The following is a 20,346-nucleotide window of genomic DNA, read 5'->3' as shown; positions in this document are numbered from 1 at the left end:
TATTAATGATCCTGAGCCCCTCTAACTTTAGAGTGATATTGTTTTAACAATGTGTCAATGACTGTAAAAGTCTCTTGGCCTGGTTATATTTCTTCCCTTAGACTTTAGGGAAGATATATTAATGATCCTGAGCCCCTCTAACTTTAGAGTGCCATTGTTCTAACAATCTGTCAATGATTCTAAAGTCTTTTGGCCTTAGGATAGTCCTACAAATACTGCTGTCAAATAGTCTACTGGTCAGTGACAACCAAATTCCTGAGACAATAGTGAATAGACCTCTCCTCAGTTCTATCTCTAGGCCACAAAAGTAGCCTATTAGTGACATGAAGAACTGGATAAACTTGTCAGGTTCTTTGCTAAAATTCTTTTGGAACTTAGTCCACTTCAGTTGGCTACAATTACAATAAACTTTGCTCCTTGACTTGGAGATGGGTTCAAACCTGAAAATTCTTTTGAGACACCTGGCCACACTGGTGAACGACCCCCAACTTTTTGGGCTCTTCTTTCTGAACCTCAACACCTTCTTGGGTGAGACCAGGTATTTCCTTTTTTCTAGTTAAACTAATATATCTCACTTCTAGGTCAACACACAGTGAGTCAGTGAAATGGATAGTCATCTATTGAGTTCAAATTAGACTTCACACACTTACTAGCTGAGTGACCTGGGACAAGTCACTAAAACCAGTTTTCTCATCGTTAAGGGGAAAGAAAGGGCAAATCATGGCAGTATCTATCTCTGCCAAGAAAATCTCAGGAGAAGAACACCAAGTAGAGACCTCGTTCACACCGTGTAGTATCTGATAAATTCTCTTTGTGTAACTTCTCCGATTTCCATTAGTCTAGATAAAAGCTCTTCCCCACGTGGGCATCAGATCCGTGTGAAAGAAGTCAGTTATGTACCCCATTAAAGGGGTACCGGCTAGGAATGGTGCCTGAACCCCAAAAGGAGAGAGAAAGAGAGGGAGAGGAAGGGGAGCAATGAGAGAGGAAAAGAGAGAAGGGGAAGGAGGAGGGTTAAAAAAAAAAACAGGAAGAGGAGAGAGGAAAAGAAAGTCAGGGAAAGCAGAGGAAGGGCAACAGGGCCTGGAGGCAGCCTGGAAAGGATAGAAGAGGAGGGAAGTGGGAGGCCGAGCTAGGGCTTTCGTCCCGCCCCTTCCTCCGTCTATCTCCCCTCCCCTTGTCGTCTCCTCCGCCGCTTACACTGACCCAGGTAAGGTTGTCTCTCCCCTCGTGGGCGCCTGTCCGCTCCTGCCGGGCCTCGGCGCGGGCTCCTGGTCCTGGGAGTCGGGTCCCGGCCTTCCTCGGCCCCCCGGGTTCGGGCCTAAGCTCACGCCGGAAACCCGCCCCCATGTATGGAGGGGCCGTGGCCGAGGCGCGGCCCTTGGGGTTAAGCATCGTCCCTAGAGAGGGAGTACAGGACGGACATTCCGGTCCCCGTCCCAGGCCACCTTTAACCCCGTTTGTATCTTGGGGACCCTCCCCACACACACCTTGGGAGCCTTTCTCAGATTTTGCTTTTCAACCCATAAAATAAAATACTAAGGATTACAAGTGAAGACTGTTCTTTCAAAAGAAAATCACCAAAATGTTTTAAAAACAGGTTCAAGGTCTCTGGGTTGAGCCCGCTAATTTATAGTGGAGAAAGAGCTTTAGAGTTCGGAATGGGCTGGGGGTAACGGGCCGGGAACTTGTTGCTTAATTTCTCCGAGGCGTATTTTCCTGTTCTGCAAATTGCAATGAGCCGCCGTGGGAACGAGGTTTTTAAGGAAACTGACTTAAATGCTCTTTAATAAGAATGAAGAGAGGAGAGGGAATATGGTCATCTGGGCTTTTGTAATATTGCTTTGATAGCCTAGTAGAGGATGGATTAGAATCAAGACTTATGGCAAGGAGAGACGTTTTCATTGCAGCGTTTAACTTGAGTCGTATATAATTTAAATGAGAGAGAGGAGCTCACTTTGAATCCTGGCACTAAATAGGGCCCCAGTATTCCTCTTTTGTCAATGATGAGATTGGAAATGATCCCTAAACAAGAGGTTTGGCAATTGTCAATGCTGTAAAGTTACCCGTACATATAACCTGTAAATAAAAGGCTATTAAAATAAAAAATAAAAAAAGAAATGGATGTAAGAGCAATTAGACAAGAGACAAGTCAAAGGCTTAAAGATAGAAAAAGAGAAAATAAAACAAAGCCTATTTTTGACAAATTGATGTCTTATGTAGAAAACACTAGAAAATTAACAAAGTAATCAAGACAATAAATCACTTTAGTTAAAAAAAAAAAAAGAAATGATCCCTAAGATCCTTCTGACTTGAAATCAATAATCCAGTGAAATTTTAATTATTTGGAGTAGCATAATGTCCAGATCTTGGAAGAAAATAGTCCTGTTGTATTCTGCCTAGATTGTATTTGTAGTATTGTATTTATTTTAGGGTACCACAATTTTGGAAGGACATCAACACATAGTACTTTCCTGTAAGTACTGAGCCAGGAAAGTAAATACTACAGTAGTCAAGTGATTTGCCCAGTGTCACAGAAATAATTAGTGGCAAGGCTAGGACTGGAAATCAATTTTTTTTTTTTTTTTTTTTTTATGGGAGCATAACTTTGTAATTGGGAGGAATACATGACATAGGTCATCTAGTTCGGAGGTGTCAATACAGCTGTTGGGATCTTTACATGTGTTTTAGTGGTCTCTGTTTCTATTTGAATTTCACACCACAGATCTAGTCCAATCTCCTTTACTTTTCAGAGAGTAAACTGAACTAGGAAGGTTAAAAGATATGTTCAATCACTGGTAGTAAGTAGTCAGAGAAGAGAGATCAACCAAGCTCCTCTGATTTTAGAGTTTGTGTTTTTTCCACTCAACCAATTTAATGTTATTTTTATCAAGGCCATTCTTGAGGAAGATTAGCAGGTTGTGTATCGTACATAGGAAGTTCAAAAAATAAGTGAAAGGAAGAAGCTATATAAATTGTGAGCTCATAAAATTCAGTTAGTGTGATAGTGGCAGTAATTGTCAGATACAAGAGACATTTTTGAAGGAAGCAAAATTTGTTGATTGATTTGATATGAGAAGAGAGGATTTTGAGCTTGAGTGCTTTGGAGAATGGTTTCCATGATATTAATCTTAGCTGTAGAAGATTGTATTGTCCAGTCAGAAATGCATTTTGGATATTTGGAAATACAAAAGTAATGCTTTGGACAAATGGAGTGAAAATCAAGTTGGGGGTCATTTACCAAGAGCTGATAGCTGAAGCCATAGGAATGGTTGAGATAGGAAGAAATCTTAGGGAAAAAACTTTGTAAACATCCTAATGTAGCAAATAGAAAGAAGAAAGTGGTAAGAGACATTATAAGAGACAGCGTACTTGTGTCACAGGAACCAAGAAGGAAGGCTTGCCAAGTAGTGTCAAATGCTTAGAAGAGGTCACTACATAATTATGGTCTTAAGGTGGTTAAGGTATGGTTTGGAGAATGAACAGTTGGTGAGATAATAGAAACAGTAGTTTGAAGAAAAATTTTAGCAGTAAAAGGAGGAAAGAGAAGGGGAATGTAAATCTGCACCATGATTATAGAACCAGACAGAAACACTCCATCATTTTATAGTTAGAATGGAGCCAAGTTTTGGGGGGAAAGATTGAAAGCTTTTGAGCAAGGTTGTAATGTAAACCTTCTTTGAGGAAAATTAGTCAGGCAGCTTTGTGCAAGGTAGATTGGAAAAGGGTTGGTTAGTAAAAGGGTGTTGGGTTAGGTTAGGAGTTTAGTTAGGAGGTTGTGGGAGTAAGTAGGCATGAGAAAAAGGCCTCTATAGAAATGGCATTGAGACTTAAAGGATGAATTGATAGGACTTGATGATTTCTTAGCTGTTAGAATCCTTACGAAGTGTTATGTCATTAGAGTTGATAGAGACAATAATTATCTAATTTAGCATGGTTCAGTATGATTGATTTGATCTTAAAAGGAGATGTTATGGACCAGAAGAAACAAGGTATTAAATGGAACTAATAGAAACAATGCTTGTTTTCACACCTTTAGAGAACTTATATAAGCAAGAAGTATTTAAGTACTCATTGGAGTTCACAAGTATGGGAGATTCACAAAAGTTAATTTTGTAACTTTGTGAATTCACACCTCCCTTAATCCCTCCCTCAGATGGGAGGAGTCAACCTTTGGGAGATCATATATAAAGTGGACAGAGGCTCAGTCGATAGTTCAGCTGAAAAGATTGAGAAGGGACTAAGTTAAGTGAGTTCAGAGAGAAGCCCTCTCTCAGAGGCAAGTCAGATCCATTCCATCTTCCACCTTTGTGCTGGCTGGAGGCAGAAGAAAGCAGAGGCAAAAGCAAAGGACAAAACTGCAAGAGCTCTTGGAACCAAGCAGTTAACCTATCTAATTCCCTTCTATTTACCACTTTTGGTATTTCTCCTTATCATCTGACAATTAGCATTGGAGCTGTTTGTACTGGACACTGCCCTGTTGGGTTAAAAGGCCTATATTCTCCCCAACTGTAATCCTGATTGCTTTTCTGTTGGTTGATGACATCAGAGTCCTGAATTTCTAAAGACTCTCTGGGTATAATCTCAGCTGCTATCATGCCCCATCTGTCTTTTGATTGATACCTTGGAGCTGGGCCCTGCCTCTCATTTCTCTGGGTCAATCTACATTCTGAGGCCCAGTGGAAGCCTGGGTTGCATTTTGGACATGGGATTTTGGGTTTTACTTCTCTCATCCTGTCCTCTCACTCTATCTCCATATCTACATTGAGCTCTCAACTGTCCAACTTTTCCACACTGAAAACATCTGTGAGTTTCTCTAGAAGTCCCTTGCCAAGAGGGACCCTATCTTTCCATGTTCATCATAGTTTGTGTATAATAAGCATTTGTGCCCTCGGTAGCACAGCGTCTTATGATCTCCTCTAAAGGAGCATCTTTGTCTAGTCCCCATATAATTTTTCTGCAAACCTCATTGGCATTTTCCTTAGCCAGATGTCTGGTCATTATTTCTGTTGCTGCATTGTCTCCAATGGTTCTTATTACAGCTGTTTGCAAACGTCCCACAAAATCTGCAAAAGGTTCACTTAGCTATGAAGGTCAAGGGAGGGAAAAAATTCACAATGATTTAAATTTCAGGAAATACTAATATGATAGAAATAGGAAAGCCTGGATTAGGTGATTTGGAGGAATATCGAGAGTTTGATTTTATATATGTTGATTTTGCTATAAATATCTAGTAGGAAATATGAGATTAAAAGTTTGGGAGAAAAAAAGGAAAAGTTGGTGCAGCTAGCGAAGCAGCGGAAAGAACACTCGGCCCTTTAGTCAAGCTTGAGTTAAAATTTGTACTCAGACACTTGATACTTAACTAACTATGTGATCCTGGGCAAGTCACTTAATCCCAGATTGTCTTGCCAAAAAAAAAAAAAGTTTGTGATAGACATCTAAAGGGGTGAAAAAGGATGTGTTATTCTGAAGACATTTAGAGGTAAAATAGAGTGATAATGGAAGGTTTTGAGGAAGAGATGGCTCATGAGCCAGATTTTAAAGAGTGGTAAATAGATAACAAAGAACATTCTGAAGAGAATGCTTTTTTGCAAAGGAAAAATGAGTGAGTAACATGGAGGTACTATTTGGAAGAAAGATGGTACAGAGGAATAAAGGTGTTGATGTTAACCTGGGACTTGAGAGAGAGAGAGAGAGAGAGAGAGAGAGAGAGAGAGAAGGAAGGAGAGAGGGACAACAAAAACAACAACCTTGAGTTTTGGTTAGAAAGTGAATTGAAATAACTTTCTCAAAATATATTGTTCTATACCTTGTACAATAAATATTTAAGGTTTCATCCTTTTGTGTTATTGATATTAAGGAGTAGAGCAGCTATGATAACAGCATATAAAACATTAAAATATAATAACTGATAAACAGCAGGGAAAAGTATGCAAGTGATAAGATAGTCATTAATGTAATTTTTAAGAGTAGAGATACACAAGGAAACATTGTGTGATCTATAAACAAAATCAGTTTTAATTTAATGGATACAATACTTCAGACTTTTTCTTGAAAATCTTGAAACACTTAGCCTAAGAATTCAGACTTAATTCCTATATTCATTTCATACTTTCCATATTTAAAACTTGTATTATCTAAAAGATTTATTTTTTAAATTATCATCTTACATAATCAAGAATGTTTTACATGATTACAAGCCCTATTGGCACAATACCTGACTAGAACTTGTCTCTCATTTCAGCTTCTGAGCTGAATTCAAGATAGGGAATATGATTGTGTGATGCTACTAATACATCTGCCTCCACCTTGATCAGCATGTAAAGCCATTAAATGCATGATATTGTTCAATACTTTGAGAATAAACGCCTGTTCTAAAATAAGGACAACAGTAATAACTCACTTTTATTTAACATCTTAAGTTTTGTAAAAGATATTTTTTAAAGCAACCTTGTAAAGGAAGAAATACAAATCTTATTTCCATTTTACAATTGAGCAGATTGGGCTCCGAGAGGTTAAGTGATTTGCCTGTTAATTACATAGCTTAGTAAGTGTTTGAAATAACATTTGAACCCAAATGTTCAAATAGACTCAAAGTATATCACTCTTTCCATTTTGTCTGTCCTATAGTCAAATATGTATGTTTATTTAGCATGTTCAAATGTGTTATAAAGGTATATTCTTTTATTAAGAATTTTTTCCATTATCTAAATTGTTTTGTATTTTGGCAGTAGGATCATACATCATCTGTCAGTCATCTTGTATCAGTAAGTGGGAATAGGTAAGTTCAAATATTACAATTTCACATTGAAGTTCAGGTGGAGTTTAAAAATCTAATAACACTGAAAATTACTATTTTTTTCATATATAATATTTCACATATAATATAATATTTCTTTCAAAATACAGATTTAGATATTTGTTTTGTAAGTCAGTTTTCAATTAATCCATACCCTATTCTCTTATTTTAGGGCTAGCTTCAAAAACTATTTAGAAAAAAGAATTTCAGCGTTTAGCAATTACCTTGCATAGAACAGTCATGAGGTACATGTTTCTTGAATTGAATTAAAAGTAAGGTGGTTTTTAGAATAACCTGAAAAGGCAATTCTGCCCTTAAACTTTCTTTTTTTTTCCATTGCTTTTGTAGAGTAATTATAAAGAAGCATTTATTTTGATTTCAGATTGACACTGAAAAGAATTTAGTGAGCAAGGAAAAAGACACTCGGGCTCAAATTTATTTAAACAATTGAAAAGCAAATTAGTGTACGGTATATGAGGAAAGAAAGGCAAGCTGATTATAAAGCTCTCCTACATTTGATCACTTCAGAAATTCCAAAAATATAATTGTAATAGCAGTCAATGTTGAAAAGCAAGGTTTTCCAGTGAAATAATGAACAGTTTTTATTTCCTATTTTCATTGGAAATAATCTTATTTATTATTGAATTATACTTCCTTTAGAAGTATGAAGTCATTTTTTTATTGGTTTGTTAAAAAGATATAACTATCAATTTATAAGTATTTAAGTGTTATACCATGTACTAAATCCTGTGCTAAGTTCTGGAGATAAAAAACAAAAATGAAGTGATCTCAGCCTTTAAAGAACTAACTTTCTCTCAGACCTCTCATGTAAGTTAGTTTTTCTTTGTTAAATGGAAAGATTCCATTTAGAATTGGGAATGTATTTAGAAACTATTAGTGTACAAGGTAAGGTCAAAAAGGGTACCTGATTTAGATACAAAGGGTAATATCATAAACAAAATTAAGGGAGCATGGAATATTTTATTTGTCAGATTAATGAGTAAAGAAAGAATTTATGGTCAAACAAAAGGTAGAGAGTATCGTTAAGTATAAATGCATAATTGTTATTACATTAACTTTTAAAATTGTTCCATAGACAAAATCACTGTAGCCAAGATTAGAGGGAAAGCAGGAAATAAAGGGGAAATTTTACAGCAAGTTACCCTGATAAAGATCTTATATCTTACTCTATATATAGTGAACCTGAATGAAATTTATAAAAATAAAAGCCATCCCCCAGGTGATCAAAGGATATAAATAGGCAGTTTCAGAAGAAAGCAAAGCTATCTATAGTCATATTTTAAAAAATGCTCTAAATCCCTGTTGATTAGACAAATACAAATTGAAACAACTATTTTTTTCATACATAATATTTCACATATACCTTGACTAATATAACAAAAGGACAGTAATAAATGTTGGAGAGAATGTGGGAAAATTGGAATGCTAATGCATTGTTGGTGGAGTTGGTTGTGATCCAACCATTCTGGAGAGCAATTTGGAACCATATACAAAGGACTATAAAACTACATACCCTTTGATCCAACAATACCACTACTTGGTCTGTATCACAAAAAGATCCTAAAAAAGGGAAAAGGATCCACATGTTCAACGTGTACAGCAGCTCTCTTTGTGGTAGCAAAGAATTGGAAATTGAGGAGATGTCCATCAATTGAGGAATGTGTGAACAAACTGTGGTATATGAATGTAATGGTATATTATTTTTCTATGAGAAATGATGAATAGGCAGGGTTTAAAAAAACCTGAAAAGACTTAGATGAACTGATTCTGAATGAAGTGAGCAGACCCAGGAGATTGTACATAATAACAAGAATATTCTAGGATGATCAACTCATCCTAGTTGATCTGTAACTGTAAATGACATAGCTATTCTGATCAATACAATGATCCAAGATAATTCCAAAGGACTTAATGAGGAGAAATGCTTTCTAACTCGAGAGAAAGAATTGATAGAGTCTGAATATGAAATGAAACATAATTTAAAAAAAAAATTTTTTTTGTAAAATATCTACAATAGAACTTTGAATTGCATAATTTCACTTGCATAATTGATGTCACCATTTCTTGCTTTCCCAGTGGGTAAAGGAGGGCTGAGATGGAGGAATGGAATTTGAGACTCAATGTTTTTTAAAAATAGAGGTTAAAAATAAATAACTTTTTAAAAAAATTTTTGACATAAAACACAAAAAGTTGATGATTGTTAAAATGTTTTTAATTTAAAAAGTGGCTTGTATATGAAAGGTTATCATTTTTAGATAGAAATGAGAGTATGGCAAGTATAATTTCTTTGTGCATAGATATTTCATATTTAAACTTAGTGGAAATGCTATCACTATCTAAAAAAATCTTTCTAATCTTAGATTCCATATATTTTCCTAAGGGCAATTTGTGTGATAATATAGTTTTCCTTAATACATAATGAAATATTGTAAATTGTATCAACTAATTACTTGAGTGTAGCAAGAGTCTTTTAAAAATTAATTTATTTATTTTTAATATACATTGCTTTATGAATTATGTTGGGAGAGAAAAATCAGAACAAAAGGGAAAAATCATGAGAGGGAAAAAAAAAACAGAAAAAAGAAGTAAATATAGCATGTGTTGATTTACATTCAATCTCCATAGTTCTTTCTCTGGATACAGATGACATTTTCTGTCCAAAGTCTGTCGGGATTGTCTTGGATCACTGAACCGTTGAGAAAAACCTTTCATAGTTGATCATTGCATATTCTTGCTTTTATTGTGTACAATGTATTCTTAGTTCTGTTTGTTTTGCTCAACATCAGTTCATGTAAATATTTCCAGGCCTTTCTAAAATCAGCTTGTTCATCATTTTTTATAGAACAATAAATATTCTATTACTTCCATTTACTACAACTTATTCAGCCATTCCCCAATTAATAAGCAACCACTCCTTTTCCAATTCTTGCTACCACAAAAAGAACTACTACAACCATTTTTGAGCATGTGGGTTCTTTTCCCTCCTTTATGATTTCCTTGGGATACAGACCCAGTAATAGCACTGCTGGGTCAAAGGGTGTGCGCAGTTTTATAGCCCTTTGGGCATAGTTCCAAATTGCTCTATAGAAGGTTGGATCATTTCACAGCTGAGTGGGGTAAAATTAATAACTTTAGGCCATAGAAATATTTAAAGACATTTTAAAAATTGAGTTTCTAAGATAAGTCACTTAATCTACATTTTTGGAAAATGAAATTGCTTTCCTCAACTCAAAAAGATAAGATTACTTTTTCCAAGTAAGACAACTTGAAAAATACTGATTCACTTACCTTCTGTAGCTTTTACTACTTTAATATTACCTGAAGTATTCTTTGAATTTAACTCTACTAGTCTTTTAACTTAGCTGTGTTCAGGACACTGTTTGGTGCTACAAATATAAAGACACAACAGAAACTAGTCCTTGTCTTCAAAGTGTTTACATATTTCAATACAGACAGAGTTCATGAGTACTAGACTATTAGCAAAAGGTATTGAAGTTCAATGTCTATAAGCAGATGCTTTAAAAAAATTAGTTGAATCAATGAGATGATTCAAACCAATTCCAATTGTTCATTGATGTGGAGAACCATGTATACCCAGAGAAAGAACCATGGGAACTGAGTGTGAACCCCAACATTGCATTCTTACTTTTTCTGTTGTTTGCTTGCATTTTGTTTTTTTTCTTCTTTTTCCTTTTGATCTGATTTTTCTTGTGCAGCAAGATAACTATGTAAATATGCATAGATATATTGGATTTAACATATATTTTAACATATTTAACATGTATTTGACTACCTGCCATCTAGGGGAGGGAGTGAGGGGAAGGAAGAGGTAATTTGGAACAGAAGGCTTTGCAAGGGTCATTGTTGAAAAATTACCCATGCATATGTTTTATAAATAAAAAGCTTTAATAAAAAAAAAAAAAATTAGTTGAATCAATGAGATGATTGAGGCCAGTTCCAATTGTTCAGTTATGAAGAGAGCCATCTACACCCAGAGAGAGAACTGTTGGAACTGAGTGTGGTTCACAACATAGCATTTTCACTCTTTTTATTGTGGTTTGCTTGCATTTTGTTTTCTTTCTCATTTTTTTATTTTTTGATCTCATTTTTCTTGTGCAGCAAGATAATTATATAAATATGTATACATATATTGCATTTAAACATAGTTTTAACATGTTTAATATATATTGGCTTTTTTGCCATCGGGGGGAGAAAAGGGGGGAAAATTTGGAATACAAGGTTTTACAGGGGTCTTTGTTGGAAAATTATCCATGCATCTGTTTTGAAAATAAAATGCTTTAATTAAAAAAAAATTAGTTGAATAATAAAGAATGGAAAGAAAATTATCTCTAGTTATATAGCTTCATGAAGGACAATAAAAATAGATTTGGGAAGTGTTGGGATTTGAAGTGATATTTAATATTAAATGTAGCTTTTTCATTGTAAAAAGGAAAAAGCTTGAGATCAGAGAGGTGAAGAGTCTTGTCTAATGTCACACAGATAATGTATCATAGAGCTAGAGTTTGATCCTAGGTTTCTTCATACTTACCCAGCATTCTTTCCACTTCCTCTGTCTGCTTCCAATATTGCATGACATGTTGGAGCATTGGCGTACTTTTGTGTCCCCGTTTTCATTGGATCAGATCCTTTAGATCTAAATTCTTCTATCAGCAATATGTCTGAGAAAGCCATTCACTACAGTATTCCAATTTAGAAGTTTTATTCTTTCTTAAGGTCTGATTTTTCTTCAATAGATATAGTGACAAGTACTCCCTATTAACTTTTTTTTCTAATTATAGGTTTTTTTTAGTAATATTTTTCCAAATACATGTAAACATAGTTTTCAACATTCATTTTTGCAAAATTTTCTACCATTCATTTTTGTAAAACTTTCTGTTCCAAATTTTTCTCCTTCCCTCCCTTTTCTCCCCCTTCCTCAAGACAGCAAGCAATCTGAGAAGCACTAAATATGTGCAGTTTTTTTAAATGTATTTCCATATTTGTCATGTTATACAAGAAAAATCAGATCAGAAGGGGAAAAAACTCATAAGAGAAAAAATAAATAAACAAACAAGAAAGAATAGTGAAAATACTATGCTTCGATCCACATTCGGTCTATGTAGTTCTCTCTCTGCATGAGGACGGCATATTCTATCCCAAGTCTATTGGAATTGGCTTGACTCATGGTTTTCTGTCTCTTATATTGATGTAATATGTAAAAAGAATGCTCTAAATTATTCTGGGATATGTGTATGTGCACACACACACACACACACACACCACTCCAACCTATCAACCTCTTTGATTGTTAACTCATGTTTAGATAATACTTTACAGTTACAAAGCACTTTATATGAATGACCTTGTTTGTTCCTCACACTTTCTCTGTGAAAGGAAGCTGCGAAAGTACTGTCTTTATTATTTCCTAAAAGGTATAACTAAGGCTGAGAGAGGTTAAGAAATTTGCTTCTCGTACACATGTAGAAGGAACCAGGACTCTCAAAACTAGAAATTTTTTTTTTGATCTTCCCACCATTCCAATGATATTTGCAAGTTAATTTCCTTTTATTTCCATAGGAACAAAATGTAAGGCAACTTGGAATGGTAGATTTAAAAAAAAATTATTACTTCATAAACTTTTGCAACAGTTTTTCTTCACAAAATCCATTAATAAAGGTGTTATAATTTTGATTGGTTATCACATCACTACCCATTTTTAATTATTCAGTTACCGGATAGTGTCCTTAACATCTAAACTTTATTTGATACTTTGACAATTGGCAGTTGCCTTAAATGGCAACAAAGATTGAAATAATAGATTAGAATGTTTTAGTAATGACATCCTCAACTACTTTTATTTGAAGTGACAGAAAAAAATGGATTTTTTTTTAGTACCATTTCTTTACGTAATCTTTCATAATAGTGACTATTGAAAATAGTTATGTTTCAAGTATTTATTTAATCATAAAACTGAGAAAATGTGTTTGTATCTTCAAAAGCTTATTATTTAAAAACTAACAAAATTTATGTTAATTTCTTTTTATTAATAGCAAAAAAATTATGGCTTTGAAACAGATTTCGAGCAACAAGTGCTTTGAAGGATTTCAGAAAGTATATGAGCATGACAGGTAACTTTTTAATGTCATCTGTACCAGTATCAAATATAATTTTAAGTATACTTGTACTTGCTTCTTTATTTGACATTGATTTTGGGGGGAGAGCTGTGATACAACATGTATATCAGTAACTAAAACAAAAAAATATGAGGAAGGAGAAAGTAATAACTGGATGGGGAGAGTGAGGGGAAAGCTAGGGAAATTTTGTTGAAAGGAGTAATACTTGAAGTAAGCCTGAAGGGAAGAGAAGAGTAGACTTTAGAGGTTAGCAGTGAGAGTGTTTTCTAGACTTGGAGGATGGCTTATTCAAATACCTGGATCCTGGAAAAGGGGAGGGCATTGGTCTATATGACCTTTTAAGTTTCCTTTTTCTCTAAACTGGAGACTTGTGAATAATGAGTTTCAGAAACAGTGTGATCCAGTTTGGCTGGAACATAATGAGAAAGAAGGTGAATAAAAAGAAATGAAGCTGACAATTCAGTCTGGAGCCAGAAATGACCAGCTGAAATGGTTTTATCTTAGAAATAACAGGAATATTTGCGTATATGGGGTTGACATTTTATTTTCACATAGTATTTAAAGTTTTGCAAAGAGTTTTCCTAATAGTTACTATATCCATTTTATAAATGAGGAAATTTGGGCTCAAAGAAGCTGTGACTTCCTTGTGGTCATGTGTTTTTAGAGATGATTTTGCCAGATTTATGAAGCATACAGAGAAATAGAGAGCAGTTAGAAAAGTAAGACAGTTATCCAAGAAAGAGATAATTGAAATCTGACCAAATAAGAATGGTGGCTCTGTAAAATGAGAAGGGAACAGTATGAGGGATGGAGGTAGAATTAATAGGACTTATCAAGTGATTGAATATGGAGAAAAATAAGAGGTAAAGAAATCCCAAGAAGTCAATTAAGATTAGGACTGAGAAAAGTTTTGTTTTATTTTGTTTTGTTTGTTTATTTAATATATTAATCAGTTTAGAGATCCCTAGTAACCTTTGAAAGCAATTTTGGAAAGCAATTTAAAGGAATGGCAAGGTTAACTAAAGGCTGGGGAAGACTTGGGCATTTTCCTAGATAATGAAAGAAGGAACTAGTAGATAAATATTTTCATTTTACTAGTAGATGTAACATTGAATGTTACAGAAAAGGGAGAGGTGATTGTGAAGATTAATGAATCAAGGCTCAAGAAAAAAAATCAAGGACACAAGTAAAAGAAGTCAGCCCCTGGCAAGGAGAAGACCTCTACTAACAACTGAAACAAAGAAGGAGAATATAGATGAAGAGGGAAGATAATGAGGGAGCTCATTAATGGATAGCCTCAATGTTAATATACTTTTCTTGTATGAATTAAGGTTTGTTCAGAAAGAATAACTAATTAAATATATTTGATTGAAACAGTGTAGAGCTTAAATGCAAAATGAAATTTGGAATCTACTTACCACCAAAGGCAGAAACTGGAAAATGTCCTGTACTTTACTGGCTGTCTGGTAAGTTTTTTGAGCTTTTTGATATTGTTTGGTGGTGATTTAGAATTTTTACCTTCAAAAAGTAACCTTATTCTTTTTTAGATACCCTTATTCAAAGCACAATTTAAAACTTTTCAGTTTTGAAGATTAACTTCCTTCTTTCCATGCTGTTCATTTTTTCTATTTCTACAAATAATAATACAGAAAATAATCTCTGATGAAAAGAGTTTTGAAAGGTTAGTTAATTAATTTCTACTTTAATCACTTCTATAGTATAAAGACCTCCCTAATCAAGATGAAAATATCAAATGAGAGTAGAAATCATAATACTTTATGTAGAAAAATTATTTCTTTCTAATGCTTTTTATAATTTGTTAGTTAAGAGTAGTAGAACCAGTCCTACAACTACATGGCAAATTCTTCTAGAAAACTTAGAAGAATTGCCACAACTCAAAGTTGGAAGAGAACTCAAAGGCCATGTAAGATAACATATCTGAGCCTGATTTTTTTCTTCAACCTCCTTAACCAAGGGTCATCTGTCTTCATTTTAAAAATTCTAGTGTAAGTTGTCTCCAGGACCTTCGCAGACATTTTTGGATAGGTCTTATAGAATATTTTCAGGTGTTTCTAGCCCATATTTTAGCCTAGTAACCTTTTAGAATCTCTATTATATCATCCAATGTGTTAGATATCTTTCTCAGCTTTATCATATGTAGAAATAAGGAGCTTCCTCTCTGTTGTTGATAAAAATAGTGAATATTGTAGAGATTTCAGAGAATTCTACCAGCATTCCCCCTTCACATTGATACTTTTATTTTTTGAGTCTAACCATTCAGCTCCCACACTTTTTTGTTTTGTCCATAAGGATATATTGATACTGGAAGGTACTTTGATAAAGTCTGTTAATACTGTGTCTTTAGCAATCATCTGATCCTCCAGTTTACTATCCCTCTCCAATTTGCTTTGTCCTATTCTAGCTGAGGCTATGTTTATTAGTGCTTGTGGCTTTCTTTTCTTGATGTTCCCAAGGCATTCCTTAATATTATGTTCTAGATTTTTGCCAGGAATCAAAGTCAAACTTGCTGGCCTGTACTTTCTCTTTTTTTGGAAATTGGAACGTTACCTCAACTATCATATCTACCAGTTTTTTTTGAATGCCCTAGAGACTTGAACTCATTAAAGGTCAATAATTCTTTGATTCCCTGCATAATGCATACTGTAATATCTTCTTTCTCGAGGAATTATCATTCTAAATTCATCATAGGAAACCCTATTTTCTCAGCTCAAGGGACTGTGCATTTCCCCTTGTGTTCCAAAAAGGAAAAGGTCCTCTGAAATTATACTAAAGGGCCTATTTTGTCTCCACTAGACAGACTTGCTGCAGTATTACCAATCGTCTATGCCCTCTGGAGACAGAGGGTTTCTGCATTTCTCTTGAGAGATTCACAGGAAAGGGATATAATAGGTAATAAGGACCTAAAAATCACATTAACATCAGTGCCTAGAAGTTTTTATGTTTGTGATGATTCGACTTGAATATTTGGAATGATTCTTTGTAGAGTGTTAACCAGCTAATCCACACTCAATTATTACATGAATTATTAGATTTTGACATTGCTTGAATTGTAGGGTGGTAATATAAATGAGTGAGACTGGGTGGCTTTGAACTAAAGCATCTATCTAATCCCTGCTCATGGTTTCCTTATCCATGGAATTAGATTCTTAGAATTATATTAGCTGATGTTAGTTTTATCCCTTATTACAATAATGTGGAACAGGGATAATCATACTATAATCACATTCTAATCATAATAATATGGACAAGGGATAGCCATTTTATAAAGTGATAGAACACAATTAAATGGAGCTAGGTCTCACTTTGCAGAAGGCGAAATGCTACCACCAGCACATTTCTTTTCTTCAGTCAGTTGTTTGTATTTAGTGATAAGATTGGGTTCTATGGTTTTCCAACTTTCACTAAGGAAGAAATGGGTTCAAATCCTATCTCTAACACTCAACTAATTCTATGATTGCAGACAATTTATAGCCCTTCTGAACCTTACACACTTATTAAGACATGTTGTTTAAATTGTGACTTTTATTGGTGAAGGGAGTTCCAACACCAAAATCTAGAGCTCTCTGATGTATTGATGAATATTAAATAAAAAAGAACCAATTTTAAAGTTGTATAGCATAGAATTACTGGTAGTCCTAAATCTGCAATTTTTAATTTGAGGTCCATGAATTTGTTTTTTAAAAAACAGGTAACTGCATTTCAGTGTAATTTGTTTCCTTTGTAACTTTATTAAATATCCTGAGAAGGCGCCCCTAGGCTTCACCAGCCTGTTCAAGGGGCCGTGACACAAAAATGGTTAAACACTCCTACCTTAAGTGAATTGGCTATTTGTAGGAAAGTAAAAACTCCAAACTCTTAACAATGTATAATGATATCATTATTTTTGCTCTTCAGGTTTAACTTGCACAGAACAAAATTTTATCACAAAAGCTGGTTATCACCAAGCTGCAGCAGAACATGGCCTCATTGTGGTTGCACCAGACACCAGTCCACGTAAGTATTTTGTCACAGAGATTCTCTAGGTGACATCATCTCTATATTTGGGGTTAAACTTTTATTTGGCCTAACATACAAAGAATGACCTGCCTATTCTATTTTTTTAGTTCCATTCAACAAATATTTATTGAGCCTTTGCCCACTCTGTAGAAAGATCCATTCTAGCACCATGAGTAATACAAGATAAATCAGACAAAATCTCTCCCCTCAACAAGTTTACAGTTTAGTAGGTAGGGAAGTTAAGCACACAAGTATGATATGGGATAGAATCATTCATATTTTACAAGCCAAAGATCTTTTCTCTGTAAATAATAGGGGAAGATATGAATTAAGAAAAGGAAGCTGACATCTTTAAAGCAGTATCTATATGGAGAATGGAAAGGCATCTGCAAAAATCTGAAAGAGCATAAATCAAGGAGCAACAGTATTCAGGATGCTAGGACTAATCATAGCAGCAACAATTCAATTAAATAAGATCTTACTAATTTTGTTTCCTTGCTAAGAAGATCTACGTTGAAACCAGGGGAAAACCCCTGTTATTTGAAACTTGTATAATCATATTTTTTTTAGAGCTAACAGTAATTATCTTTCAAAGACTTGATATCATTTAATGTATTTAAAGTAGTTTATATCTATACATTGCTTCTTTGTGGCAGTATCTTTGAAGTAGAGCCCTTAACTTTAAGCCAGACTGGTGAGAGTTCAGGAAAGCATGTAAAAACTTAGGATGGTAAGTAATTTTACAAGATTACTTGTTGTAATTTGGTAAGCTATAAACCATCAAATTTATCCCTTTTTGGAACAATTGCTTCTTTATTCCTAAAAGAGAAAATAAATTGGCGAACAACTTTATGTACTATAGTGGGGTGGGGGGTGGGGGGGGGAGAGTGAAGGGAGAGAATTTGGTGAATGTTATTTTAAACTTATATCTATCTATTCTTTATAGAATATTTAATTGTTGGAGAGTAGACTGGGCCAATCCTAATTATTAAAGGATGCTATTAGATATCTAGCTTATATCAATTTTTCTATGTTTTCTTATTGATAATTTAATACTTTGTCTTGATTATCTTAAAACTCCAAATCCTCCTTCTAGTTTTTCAAAAACCTTCTAAAGCCCCATTTGTCTTATCAGTATTTTCCTGATTACCTTTATGTGTTTAGCTGCTTTTTGGAAACAAAGATAACATAACTGACCATTACTAAGGTATTTGTGATCCAATAGTAATTCAGTAAATATTTATTAAGCATCTACTATGTGAATTGTAGTGTTTTTGCAGTAATGGGTAATGAGTGTACTGACTTTTTCTCATATTGTTGCTTTTTCCAAGATACTGGGCCTGAGTTGATGTCTATGATCAAAGTCAACTAAAACTAATTAATCTACCAAGAGACTGAGCATATAATTTTGGTCTCATTTTCACATTCCTCTTATTAATTGAGTCTAATAGTCTCAGATGCTTGTCAATTAGAAGAAAGTTACTCTTGCCTAGAGATAATTAACAAGCATTTATTAAACACTTATTATGTACCAGGCACTGTGTTACATCCTAGAGATACAAAGGCAGTAAAACAGTACAGAATAAAGGTGCTAAAGAAAATGCAGTAAGACTCAACTTCTGTCCTCAAAGAGTTGATAGTTTATTGGAAAAATAAGACAATACAAATAATTATAATGCATTATAATACGTAGCAAATAATTGTAAAATAATTATATTTTACAGTACAGCATTCAAATAATGTATCTGAAGTTTGGTCACCATTATGCTTTTTATTTCCCAACTACCATCACCTCTTTTTCATCCATCCTAATTCTTTCCCTCTCTATCTCTACCTTAAATGTCTCTACCTCTCTCCTTTTTTTTGTTACCTGTTAGTCCAATGGTAAGACAGACCATAAAACTTAGCCAAATTTCTCTCTGTTTTTGTATTCTGCTTTATGGTCTCTTTTAACGCTTTCTCAGTTTCTCAACACTGCTAAAGAATAAAGACAAAGTATATGTTAAAGATATCTGAGCTTTTATTGTTACCTATTTCAGGTCCCATATATTTTGCAAAGATTCTTCACTCTTGTTGTTTAGTAAATTGTATTTGATTATAATTGACTCCATTTGGGGTTTTCTTGGCAAAGATACTGAGTGGTTTGCCACTTCCTTCTCCAGCTCACAGATTAGAAGGCTGAGATAAACAGAGTTAAGTGACTTGCCTAGCCACTTAACTAGTAAATATTTAAAACTGGACTTGAATTCGAACATGATATTCCATCCAGTGTGCCACCTAACTACCCCATGCCCTTGGAAATACTGTAATAATAATTTTTTATTCTAATCTGTGGTTTCATTATCATGAGGAACTCTTGGTTTGGAAACTTCCTTCATTAATGCAATCGTAGTAACTGCCCTAGGTCATATTAATAATATATTTTGTAGCTTACAAAATGCTTTCATCGAAATAGTCCTATAAGGACATCTCTGAAATCTGGGATTGATTTTGATTCCTGGCCATGAACATTGTGATGGTTGTAGTGATGTCAATTCGGTTTTAGAGGCATTTGAATTCTATACTAATAGAGGCTGTGATATTAGTGGAAAGTATCTTTTTGGAATCAGGAGGTCTAGATGCAATCTTAACTCTGTAAAAAGACAAATCACTTAAACTCTCTGAATTTCAGTTCCTCACCTTTAAAATATGAATTATAATGTTTGACTTGCCTATTTCACAGTGTTGTTAAGTTCAGACCAACTAAGGTCAACTATATGAAAGAACCTTAAAAAACCAAAGTTGTATAAAATATTTATAAATATTGTGGTAATGATTTCAAGTGGTCATTTAATAATGATATTTTGCTTTGATAGGTGGTTGCAATATTAAAGGAGAAGATGATAGCTGGGATTTTGGTACTGGTGCTGGTTTTTATGTAAATGCCACTGAAGAACCTTGGAAAACCAACTATAGGATGTACTCTTATATAACAGATGAGGTAATTGCATTGAAATTAACATTTTTATAATTAGCTTTAGTTATTTTGATTTGTTTTCTAGCTGTCTTTTTGTTTGAAAAGTTTAATCTTCAACTCAAGATTGCTGTTATAAAATTGATGTTATATACATTTATTTGTTGTGTTAGAGAAAATATCAAACTATCTCAAAATACCATTTTTATGAGAGACAACATAGCAAACTTAGGAGATAATTGGCTTTGGAGGCTAGAATATCAAGGTTTAAGTTCTCCTTTGAACCTGTGATATATAGCTCTGAACAAATATGCCACTTAACATCTCAATGTTAGGCAATCTTCAGAGACTATAATTTGCAGAATAGTTATTGCTTTCCATTTATCAATGGAGTTTAGAGGGAGTTTAGTCCCTGATAG

The 20,346-nt window shown here is 34.1% G+C and overlaps 1 protein-coding gene across 2 annotated transcripts in view; it reads left to right on the top strand.

Moving 5' to 3' along the window:
• Window positions 1-1,086: 1,086 nt before the first annotated feature.
• ESD (esterase D) overlaps window positions 1,087-20,346 on the top strand; it is a 33,695-nt gene continuing 14,435 nt past the window's right edge. Inside the window, exons 1-6 of one of the 2 annotated variants that reach the window (XM_012545291.3) lie at window positions 1,087-1,210; window positions 6,738-6,784; window positions 12,874-12,951; window positions 14,335-14,423; window positions 16,873-16,971; window positions 19,830-19,954. In XM_012545291.3, coding sequence (XP_012400745.1) covers window positions 12,884-12,951; window positions 14,335-14,423; window positions 16,873-16,971; window positions 19,830-19,954 — 381 coding nt within the window. In that variant the 5' untranslated portion in view covers window positions 1,087-1,210; window positions 6,738-6,784; window positions 12,874-12,883. Of the gene's footprint in view, window positions 1,211-6,734; window positions 6,785-12,873; window positions 12,952-14,334; window positions 14,424-16,872; window positions 16,972-19,829; window positions 19,955-20,346 lie in introns of both variants that reach the window. The other variant, XM_012545292.3, reaches the window with a different exon arrangement.

This window comes from Sarcophilus harrisii, chromosome 3, assembly GCF_902635505.1.
Source record: "Sarcophilus harrisii chromosome 3, mSarHar1.11, whole genome shotgun sequence".
In the NCBI taxonomy this organism is placed as follows: domain Eukaryota; kingdom Metazoa; phylum Chordata; class Mammalia; order Dasyuromorphia; family Dasyuridae; genus Sarcophilus; species Sarcophilus harrisii.
Note: the sequence above shows the minus strand (reverse complement) of the source record. Positions and strands in the feature narration are given on the sequence as shown.